At 40.7% G+C, this 11873-nt stretch overlaps 1 protein-coding gene across 3 annotated transcripts in view; it reads left to right on the forward strand.

Moving 5' to 3' along the window:
- The window catches only part of CAPSL (calcyphosine like), a 37714-nt gene extending 26220 nt beyond the window's left edge, over positions 1 to 11494 (forward strand). The window contains exon 6 of one of the 3 annotated variants that reach the window (XM_045787240.2): positions 3365 to 3457. Coding sequence is in view for 2 of the 3 variants with exons in the window: in XM_045787239.2 (XP_045643195.2) it covers positions 3365 to 3466 (102 nt within the window). In the remaining variant the exon portion in view is untranslated. Of the gene's footprint in view, positions 1 to 3364; positions 3915 to 10660 lie in introns of those variants that run through there. The other 2 variants (XM_087867934.1, XM_045787239.2) reach the window with 2 other exon arrangements.
- Positions 11495 to 11873: the final 379 nt, after the last annotated feature.

Raw genomic sequence — 11873 nt, forward strand, 5'->3', positions numbered from 1 at the left:
AGAAATGCTTATGATTCAAGGGAAAACAAAGGTGCCAAGGATCTGACAGGTTGTCATATAATGTTATCTTCATGTAATTGATCCTTTGGAAAGCCAATGTTTCTAAGCATGGTTCTACTCCTCCAAGTTGCTGTTGTGGAAACTGCATAACCTTGATAGAGACAACTAGTTTTTTCCGTGTCATTAAAGAAAAAATCTCACTAAACGAATCCCCCAAAATTATGTCTTGTAAAACAGATGACGGGTGAAATCTGTTGAAAGAAACATAAACAAATGATTGATGGGGGTTCTGAGAACACTGCTGTGTGAGAAGAGTTCTTTTGCCACCTCAGTTGGTGCGGTGAGAAGCTTGTGGTGCAGCAGCTCTTCCTCTCTGAGAATAGCATGACCTTCTTGTTTTATTTTCTCACCTGCTTCGCCAAAGCCAGTATCTTCCCTCAGCAGAATAGAGTGAAAGGTGCTCCTTAGGAGTGAACCCACCGAAAAGATGAGCCACTGACCCGTAGCTGAGGGTTTGATAATGGACCTTGCAACAACCAGAAAGGTATATCGTATCAGAGAAAGAAAAATCTCAAAATGTACTGGCCTATTTTCTTTTGTTCCAGATTCTTCTTACTCTTCATAAATGGAATTTATTTATGGATGATTTCTCTGGAGTATGATACACATTCTAACAGCCACTGAACACGGTTGACACAAGTTCTGTCTCACCAAAGTTCTTGTGAGCACCACGAGTTTCCTGTTCCCACTCTCACTCCCAACATGGGGACAAGTGGCACGAAGCTCAGAGGTGCAAAGGGTCACACCCATTACACTGCCCATGTAACTATCATTCACCTCCAGTTTCAGTCTGCACGAGACCCTGTAATAAATGTAAGAGGGACCCTGTGACTCAGAGCTCGAGCACTGAAGCAAGATCTGAGTATGTAGTTTGTAATCCTGTCATGACAGACGTGAGTAACTTTCTCTTTACAAACCCTAGCACTTGGCACTCAGACACTGGTATTGATTCTGGGAACACCTTGATCTTAAACTTGAAAGGTCTGAGTTGCCGGTCTCCTAGAAACACTCAGGCCGCATGCTCTGAGAGAGCCTTAGAACAGAAAAGGAGCCTGTAATTGAGAGAAAATGACAGAGGGCAGCGTAGTTTGCTCTTGCTGGGGGTTTAGTGAGCCTCGAGTGCTTCCACCTCGATGGGATAAAGTGCAGCACAGACGCAGGGCATTACCAAATCTCAGGCATTACCTTCTGAAACCCAGGTCATTCTTTTAGTTTCCAAGGGGACTGAGGAATAAACTCTGCTCTTCAGATTTCCTCCTTAGTCATGCCTAAAACCTCATTTAGCAGTATCCTTCAACATCCAATTATTTAAGATTATCTTTGAAGCCGCACAGTAAGTGTAGTTAGTCACCATTGATGTAGGCTCCTCTAATTGAGCTCCCTTAGGTAGGGTTTGAGGGAAAATTTACCTCTGCTTCGTCTATACTACAGACTGGGCTGTGAAGTAAGTCAGTATGTAAAGGTCAGAAGAGCTGTGCCTGCCTATGTGCATGTGCTCTACAGGTACTTGGAGATACCTATTTGCACATAAATGTAATTAATATGCTAGTCATAAAAAGTTCCCACATATCTGAAAACGGCTCTAGGCCAATAGTTCATTGGCAATACTTTATGTACTTAGCTGGGACACAAACTGCTTTCTAGACAGTGAGGAGTTCTTATATGTAAATCCTATTCTGATAGTATCTTTAATAGAAAGTGAAGCTGAAAAACAATATTTTATAAAGCGGAATTTCTGTGACATTTATGCTATAAATTTTCAAATATTTTGTTTAAAAAGCTATACATGCTTGTAGTGATAAGCTGTCTCTGCACTGAAAGCAAGAATTTGTCATAGTGGCAACAGTGAGGATATTGCTTTGAGGAACCAGAAATGGAGTTTTTGAGCTACAAAGTTAGATATGGTTTAATATCTAATACCGACTTTGTCAACTTATCACATTATCATACTGTGCCTTGCCATTCACATGATTTTCTAATTTAGTAGAATTTCTTCAACTGAAGGCTTGAAACATTAACAACTCTTGTACTAAAAGAATTCATCTAGCTTTTGTTTCTGTTTTAAAGCCTTTCCAAAATATTTTTCTTCTTACTAGCTAACACGTTACATATCATGTTTCTCTAAAAGTTTACTTCCCAGATGCTGATTTTGGATCATTTAAAAATGTTACTTATGTGATATTTCACTTGAAAGTGATGAAATTTCTTCTTTGAAAATGATAAGGTCCTGTTCAAATTGCATTGCTCGTGTTTTTAAAAGGACAAAATGTAACTTACCCCCCTCCCAATTATTTTGACAACCAAGAATGAGAGTTTGAAAATTTGATGTTAGTATTCCTTTTCCCGCAGGAGTGGACTGCTCACATCCAGCAGGCCAAGCAAGTTCCCACAATGCCAAGCCTCTGAGTGGTAGCCCCAGGACTGTGGGGAATAGAATACTCTGTGTGCTGGTATTAAGGAACGGGGGAAGTTAAGAGGGAGGAGAAAGAAATGGAAACTAGGGGCTGATTCCTGCTCTTCTAATGTCATTGCGCGTTATAGGATGCACAGGGACAGCTATGAAACACGAACACACATGTTGACCAAATCGAGACGTTTGCCTTCTCATTCCTTCCTTATGGCTAGTGCCCTGCATCCTGCTATTAGATCCAGGCTTTGTGGATTCCTGGGCATCCAAGGATCGTGGGAATGCCCCATTCTCTAGTTCTATCCCTATTTATGTGATTGGTCCAAACTTTCTTTCCTTAAAGAGCTTTTTTAATCTGTGCATTTATGCTATAAATGTCTCTATTCTGAACTATTAATAATGATCATAATCGTACGAAGTATGCTCTAGAGTAGTGCCGTCCCGTAAGACCTTCGGTGATGACGGAAATGTTCTACAGCTGTGTTCTCCAAGATGTCGGCCACCAGCCACGTATGGCTAGTGAGCAATTGAAATGAGGCTGGTGCAGCTGAGGAATTCGATTTTTCATTGTGTTTGATTTTAACAAATTTAAAATTTAAAAAGCTATATGTGGTCAGTGGCTACAGTATTGGATAGCACAGCTCGAAACGTTTTTATCTCAGTGCAAAAACTGACGGTCAGCCGGCAGGTGGGTCTTAAGCAGACCTTGCAAGGGCCCCGCCTCAGAGGGGAGAGGCAAGCCAGGTTCCCTGATCCCCCGTTACCTGACTTCTGCTTGATTGCCAGTGGCAAATCAGACTCCATAGAAAACATTTCAGGGAGAATGTAAAATGCTCTACTATGACTCCTATATTTTGACACCATTTCCTTCTTTCCCCCGCCTTTTATCCCTCTCAGGTTTCGGAAGAAGAATTTTTGAACTATTATGCTGGTGTTAGTGCTTCTATTGACACCGATGCCTATTTCATTTTAATGATGACAAAATCCTGGAGATTATGACTTTCTGCCTATTAATTCTTTTGGAAATCGGGGACTCTCGGAGAGTGAAATGACTTTGAAAGAAGTCCAGCGCTATAGATTTTTGATGTTGTGTAAACTAAAGTTTCTGAAAGATCTAGGATTTTAAAAGCAATAGATCTTTAGTCATCTTACTTCATGGCCTGGAACATATTCATTTGCTTAAATGCCTGAGGATATCTTTTTGAATCAGAAAGAAAAGTGGGTCTTAGGTGAAGTAATGCACCTCTTGCTATAGTCATTCTTCTTACAGGGGTGGATGTAGATGTTTCCCCGCAGCTTTACTTGTTCCCTGCCTTTGTAGTCCTTAGCAGGGGGTGATGATAAAAAGATTGGAGGAACATCTGACTTTGTAAAATTTCCTGAGCTTACTTATTTTAATGTGTCTCTTGGTGAATACAAATAAAATGTATTTTATTCTGAAATTTAATGGGCTTTTTTTTTTTTCTATCTTCATATTTTGGTCCAGGGATTTAAAGTCAACAAATGCCTACACATGCATGAACAGGGGACATAAATGATTCTGGTGACAAAAGGAAGGTGAGCTCAGTTGGCCCTCTTGGTAAAAGGCTAGGCTTTCATGGAGTGAGATCACTTCCTGGGTCAGTCTATCAGGACAAAAAGCAGTATGCAGAGAAATTGAAGTATCTATGAGAAGCCTTAGGGGCTTTCTGGAGCTTTAGGGTACACCAGTGAGGAAGATTTTGAAACTGTTTTAGGAATTCATCTTTGGAACCCACTTTTAGGCTCCTCCACAAGACAGGTAATACAAGGTTTCCTGAACCATTTTTCTTCCTCTAATATTTGCCCCTCAGGAAACAAAAGTGGCTGGAAGTTGACTGCACATATAACTACAGGCCTTCATCTTGGAGAAATGAGGTGGGAGAGGAGATGAAAGGTTGGGCTTTTCAAATTTTAATGAGCCCCCAAATCACTGGAAGATCTTGTTAAAAATGCTAATTCTGATTCACAAGGCTGGAGTGGGGTTCGAACTTTAGCCTTTCTAACAAGCTTCCCTGTGATGTTGATGCCTCTGGTCTTCAGGTAACAACACTTCAAGTTGCAAGAGATAGAGATACCAGCTTGTATATTTCCAGTGCTTTTGGATTATTATTTGTCCATCTCTAGTTGGCCATCATAATCTGTGATTTTTGATTGCTGGGCCATCCTCTCCTTGCCCATTAAGTCCTGAAAATATGAAGGAAGTACCAAGAAAATGTATGTGCCTCCTAGGCATGTGTAGGAGAGAAATAACACTACCAAGAGGTCTTGTGTGGAGGCGTTTCGATGGGAGCATTTCTCACAGGACTCAGCCTGAGTGCTGCAGCCTTCCAGCCTCAAGGATCTGAATGTGTCAGCCCACCGAGAGTAGGTTCGTCTCTTAAGACAGACCTATGTTGAGCAAGCTTATAGCAACTGATGCTAAAACTGGACTGCCAAGCCATTCATCTACTATGGAGAATGCAATTCTCACATTTGCTGAGGCCAGCTCAGAGAACCTCCTCTGGGTTTGAGGATGGGAGAGAGTGACAATGCGGCTCTCCGTTCAGTCACTTTTAGCAGATTATTCTCAGATGCTATTAAGCAGTGCAGAGGACATACACATGGCATGTTAGGGTAATGTTTGTTGTGGTAAACAAACCCTAAAATTTATAAAAGCTCATACAATAGCTATTTTTGTTTTCATTCATGAAGCAGTGTTATGTATTTGCTGTTTGTGGTCAGTGAAGAGCTTTCCTCAGGGTGGTGATTCCCAGTTGCAGGATTCCTCCATTTTGTGGTTCTGCTGTTTTCCAGGGCTCTGAAGTCATTGATACCTAGGTGCCTGAAGGGGAAGAGTGTGTAGAAAAGGCTGAAGAACTTTCTGAAAAGCTATGGTCTGGAAGAGACACACATCTCTTCTGGTTGCATTTTGTTTGATGATAACTAGTCACGTGATTATATTTAAGGGCAAGGGAGGCTGGGAAGTGTAGTCCCGGTCAGGAACTCTTCCTGCCAGTGCAACTCTATCTAATAGCAGGAGACAACAAATTTTAGTGGATCACTAGCTGTTTCTGCCTTAAAATAACAGTTCCCATTGCCTTCCATTTTCTTTTCTTTTCTTTCTTTCTTTTTTTTTAAGAGAGAGAATGAGCAGGGCAGAGGGAGAGGGAGAAGCAGACTCCCCACTGAGCTGGGAGCCCAAGGTGGGGCTCAATTCCAGGACCCTGGGATCATGACCTGAGCTGAAGGCAGATGCTTAACCGACTGAGCCACCCAGGTGCACCCGCCTTCCATTTTCTTAGGGAGGCATGCTTGATGGTCTTGTTAACTCATGTGGGGTAAGATATTTGCCAGGTTGGAGGAGTATTGAACGGAGGTCTTTCTATCCTTAGCCATGTTAGCAACCAAGAAAACAACATCTACAAGCATATCAGGTAATGATTCCCCACTTAGCCAGTCTTGTCACTTGGCCTTATGGCCCTATTCCAGATCTTGAAATTCGTGCTATGCCAACACTGAGGCAATTCATCCTTTATCTGCCTCTATGGTATAGGAGCTAGGAATTTTCCATCTATATCCACACAGGAGTATTCTGTGGGGAGTTGTAGCTATGTCCTATCTTGCGTAATGGAACCATGTTATTCATATTAGTAAATGAGAAAATGTTTTCCCTAGAGGCAGATCTTTTGTTGGAAACATAATTATAAGGTTATTTGGTCACTGGAATAAGAACAAAGGGCACGCATATTAGAATATTTAATGAAATTAGGCTGACAGTTTATTGCATTCATCTTGCCAGTGAGACCATAATATTCTTTTTACAACAATCCCTGGAGGGAACTAACAAAGATTCCCTGCCTGACCTCTCTCTTTCTCAATGCTTCATTGCTGAGCAACTACCCATAGAAGGGACACATTTTTCACTGTAGATATATTAATTAGACATGTCAATGAAATCACTCAGGATCAGGCCTGCCTCACCCATTTGAGGGCAATGTAAGTCTCTGTAGGGTACTTTTATATACCTCTGTTCTAATTAATTGTGTATAAAATATCACAGTAAAGAGAAAATTCCTCTGAGGGCTATCTTATTTCCATGCTCTTTGGAGTGTCCCTTACTGAAGCCACAGTGGAGTGACCACAGACATCAGATACTTTCGTGTTTCATATTAGGGGGAAAAATTAAATCAGAATGATCTTCTCTGGAAATAATTCAGCAGAATAACTAATCATCCTAGTTTAATAAATCATGGGAAGATTTCAGGGTTTGCAAGTGTTGTATACTGACAAAGTGGATGATTATTACAGATAGAAATTGTAGGGCAAATTTGAGAATCAAGTAGAGTTAAAAACCAGGACATCATTAAGATATTAGCTCTAACACATAATGCCAGCTACCAAAAGTGGCAGGAAGGGAGACCGGACTTTCTTCGGCTGCAAGAGCCCAGGTGGTAGACATCAGCACGTGTTGCTCACGTTCACTTGAAATCAGCAGATCCGAAAGAAAACTCATTACTCCTTTCCCTGCCCTCCGTTAATCCCGCCCCATCTTCTACTTACACTGAGCATGCTTTTATCTCAGTCTGTGTCTTCGGCCACATGAGTAGAAACCCAAGGATCTTTGTTCCCTCTCTTGCCAAGAAATGGTACAAGAGTACAAGAGTGTAAGAGTACAAATGCCAGAGTCAGCCTGCCTGGTTTAAAATCTGACTCTGTGTGGCTTCTAGCTTTATAAGCTTAGGCAAACTACTTGATGTCTCACAACTCAGTTCCTCATCTGCTAAGTGGGGATAATAGTAACTATACATAGGGTGAGGGTTAAATGGGTTAATATGTGGCAAGCACTTAGAACTCTAGCTGGTGCTAAATAAGCTCTGTAGAAGGGTTTGCTATTATCTTACATCACTTCTAGAGTCAGCTGATTTTTTTTTTTTTTTTGGTGTCCCTTCTTTCCTTCCGCACTGCACATGTTGCGTTCCTCCTACTTCAAATAAAGAAACAGTCCCCAGGTAAGTGTGTGCCTACAGTCTTATACCTTTTCCTCTACCCTTTATGCTAATACCAGGATGGTTTTTCCTAAGCCTCAGGTTCACTCACATCACTTCATTTCTTAAAGACATTCCGTAACTCCCCAAGCCCATTTAAGAGTTCAGACATATGGCAGGGCATTTAAGGCCTCTGTAATTTGTTCTGACCTATATATTTCCATATGTCTCTTCCAGGGTCAGAGCCTGATGCTGGGCTTGATCCCATGACCCTGAGATCATAACGTGAGCTGAAATGAAGACTCAGATCCTTAACTACTGAGCCACGCAGGTGTCCCCTGTTCTATGGTTCTTAGATGTGGCATGCAGGGGAAGGGAAGGCTACCCTTGAGACATCTACTGTCCTTCTTTTCAGGGTCTCTTAAGTCCATTGAATCATGACAGCTTCTCTACCATACTTGGGAAATGACAAATTTGAGAAACAATTAATGGGGTAGATGAAGAGCTCACTTTTGAGAGATCTATGGATATCGAGGTGAGAAATCTAATAGGCAGTTGGGTATTCATTCATTCAACCAACAAGTATTTATTGAGCAAATATACTGTACTATCAGTGAGTACTGTCCTAGGTGTTGGAAACTTAACCTTGAACAAAAGACATATGATATATTTACTCGTGGAAGTTCAGCTTAGTAGGCATGATTCTAAAGCTCAGGGTGTAGGTCTGGATGGATAAGAAAATCTTGAAGGTAAAAAGCCTATGAATGTAATGAAAATAGCAAAGGTATGGGAGATATCAGATAACCAAAGGGGCAAAGTTCTGGAGTGGGAGGGTAGGGTAGAGTAAAGGACAGTAATGGTTGATTTGGTCTTCTACTGACAGAGGGACATCTCATTTATTGACTGGGAAAAGAGTTGGTAGGGATTTATGGGAATTTGGGAGTTTGTAGATGGAAATAGGAAGAGAGGAAAAAGAGTCATGGCCCAGTTTTCTCAAAGTAAAGGCAAAAACACCTGCTGAGAATGAGAAGGGCTGAGGTTTAATGGGAGGACTTGGAGAGGTGGAGGTTTGGCAGGAATCATGGGGGGCATTGGAGGGGAGTGAGCACTGCCAAGCACCAGTAAAGGAAGGCACAAATTTATATGGACACCATTTGGCAGGATTATGAGATTTTCACCAGGACAGTTTAGCAGATCAGGTAAAGAAGAAGAGATGTGAACCATAGAGACATGTCATGTTGAAACAGGACTTGACTTACCTCCATTTTGACCTAATCTGTACTTTCTAACTAATGAAGTTCTTTTTTACAACTTATCTCTTAACTCAGGCAAAAGACCCGGCAGGCAAAGCATCCCATGATGGGAACCGAAACCACCCCTCAAGCAATAACAACTGCCCTGATGCTAGCAAAACCCTGCATGATTGACCCCAGAGCAATGACTGACCTGATCTTTACCGCTCACCTAAACATACCCACCAACTTTTGTCCCGCATTTTCCTTATATAAACCTAGAAGTATTTTCAGCACTTTGGAGATGGCCTTTGGGCGACTAGTCCTCTGTTTTCCTAGTGTTGGCCTTGCTGAAATAAATTCTTTTCTTGTTTCACTACTGGTCATCTCTCTGCCTTTGGATTATTGTCAGTGGTGAGTGGCTGAACCCGTTCTATTTGGGACCCCTGGAGACAGGTGCTCTTGCACACTTGGGCCCCTGTTACAATTTCATCTTGTACCATAGCATCTATCACTGCAATTTACACCCAAGAGGTGCTCGAAGAAGTGTGGTGAATTCAGAAATTATTTAAAAGATGGAAGGACAGGGAATCTTGAAGTTCTCTGTTGTGTGACCCATAACACAAGGAAGAAATCAGATTATGACTCTAGAACAGCAGAATCTCATTTTTTAGTTGAATAAGTCAATATCAATGTTACTTTGGAAAGAAACTTTACAGAAAAAAATTTTTAATTCCAAGTAAGAATTATATTGAGAAACATTCTAATCTTTTAATTATTTTTGTTATAATAATAAAACATGTACACTTCCTCCCAAAAGGAAAAGAAGACAAAAACAGTAATTGAAAAGCCTCTTACTTTTATATTCCCATCTATCATTCCATTCTTCTCCTGAATAATAACCACTGAAAACGTTTTGGAGCTTTGTTTTCCAGAGTTTTTTCTAAGCATATTCTAACTCTAATAGTCTCTCTCTCTCTCTCCTTTTAAAAAAGATCTTTTAGGGTATCTGGGTGGCTCAGTCTGTTCAGTGACTGGCTCTTGGTTTCAGCTCAGGTCATGAGCTCGGCCTTGAGATGGAGCTCTGTGTTGGGACCATCCTCAGCGGGGAGTCTGCTTGAGAGTCTCTCTCTCCTTCTGCCCCTCCCCCTGCTCGTGCACTGACTTTCTCTCTCACTGTCTCTCTCTCTCTCTTAAATAAATGAATGAATGAATGAATAAATAAATAAAATTAAAAAAAAGATCTTTTGTAGCAGACACTTTTGCTTGCTTCTCTAATATCTTTTATTTCATTCCTCTCCCCCCTATTTTGGCTAGGTACCCATCTCATCCCCGGGTCCAGAGAGTGAGCCATTTCCAGGCCATTTAGTGCATGGCATTCTCTAGTGACTGTCATTGGTCCAGGGATGCACACATGACTTTAGCTGGGTCAATCAGACTGAAGGAAAAAAATTAAATTTCATACTTAGGAGAGGAGTGTGTGTGTGTGTGTGTGTGTGTGTGTGTTCTCCCAGGTGTCTGTGGGCCTGCTGCTGTATGGATGGGACAGGAGAGCTTCCTCAGATAGGGACAACATTTGTGTTGTCCTGTACATGTGGCCTCATATCTGTCCTCATAGCTGACTGAAGGGTTACATTAGTGGCTCAACTCTTTATACCTTTCCTATTCACCTGCTTTCTTTACCGTATGATTCAGAGTCCCCACACAAGAGGAAGTATTTCTTCACTCCTTGAGCCTGGGTTTGGCCATTTGACCTTTTTGGCCAATAGGATGAGGTGCAAGTGACAGGTGTGCCCATTCTGGGCTTAAGCCTCAGAAGGGCTTTGTGTTTCTGCTTGCTCTCTTGGGCCTCTACTATGAAAAGAATAAGCTTGACTGGCCTGGTAGTCTCAAGGATAAGACAGGCACCTCACGGGTGGATCAGTGTATTCCCAGTTGAACCCAGCCTAAGTCAGCTGACTTCTGTTCTGTTGCAGGTGCCGAGTCATGCCAGCTGATACTGGTAGACCCATCCAGCGGAGCCCAGCCTAGGTCATTCAACTCCCACACAAGGGCCAATTTGTGACACTAAGTGATGCTGCTTAAAGCCACTCAGTTTCGGCATGGTTTTTTACTGGGCATCAATACAGCAACAGCTAACAGATACACAGCTCAATCTGGTGTTTTCTCACTGCGGGAATATGCTAGAAGAAGGGGGTAAGAGAGAGGCAGAGACCTCTGCAGAGTTCCCTCTTCCTAGAAGCCTTTGACAAAATGGCATACATGTTTTTCTTTATCAGTTATCTGAACCTCTACCATATTTCTTTTAGTGGCTTTGTTAATGTTCCATAGTATGGATATACCATATTTTATTTAGAACATTTATGTTTTTTCACCATTACAAATAGGGCTGTATAGATATTTTTTGTACATGTATTTTGAGCTCCTCTGTGATTATTTCTGTAGAAAATTCTTGAAAATGGAATTTCTGAATATACCCATTTAGATTTTTGCTATGTAAAGCACCCTCTTAAAAGTTTGCCCTGATTTCTAGTCCTACCAAAAGTGTATGAAAAAGCCTATTTTCATATGCCTTTCCCAGCATTGAAGGTTAGCAATATTTTTAATTTTCACAATTTAATAGGCAAAAAATTTACCTCATTATTTTATTTGTACTTTTTATTCTGAATGAGAGTGAGCATACTTCATATTTTTAGAATAAATTTCACTTTTGGGAGCCTTCTGGTAATCTGCTTTGTCCATATTTCTCTTAAATTACTCATTTTTTACTTATTGATTTGTAAGACTCTGGATACTAAGGATATTAGCACTTTGTCTGTCTTATAGTTACTATTTTTCCAGTTTATTTTTATCTTTTTGTTGTGCATTTTTTAATTCAATAAAGAAATTACCAATATTCTAAATTTTATGTACTCAAATGTATCACTCCTTTTCTTCTATGGTTTCTGAGTTTTGTGCCTTTTTTAGAAATGCTTTTCACATCCAAGAAGTATAAAATGATTTGCCCATGTTTTCTAGCATATTTGTTTTCATTTTAAAAATTATTTATATCTTGGATCTATGTTGGATTTATTTTAGAAGAAGTTGGTAAGTACTTCCCTCTTTATGTACAAATGGCTAGTGTATTGTTCTAATCTCTATTAAATAATCTACCTTTTCTCCACTAATTAGGAGTAAATGAAATTTTTA

Source organism: Ursus americanus, chromosome 15, assembly GCF_024610735.1.
Source record: "Ursus americanus isolate L20-20 chromosome 15, mUrsAme1.1.p, whole genome shotgun sequence".
NCBI lineage: Eukaryota > Metazoa > Chordata > Mammalia > Carnivora > Ursidae > Ursus > Ursus americanus.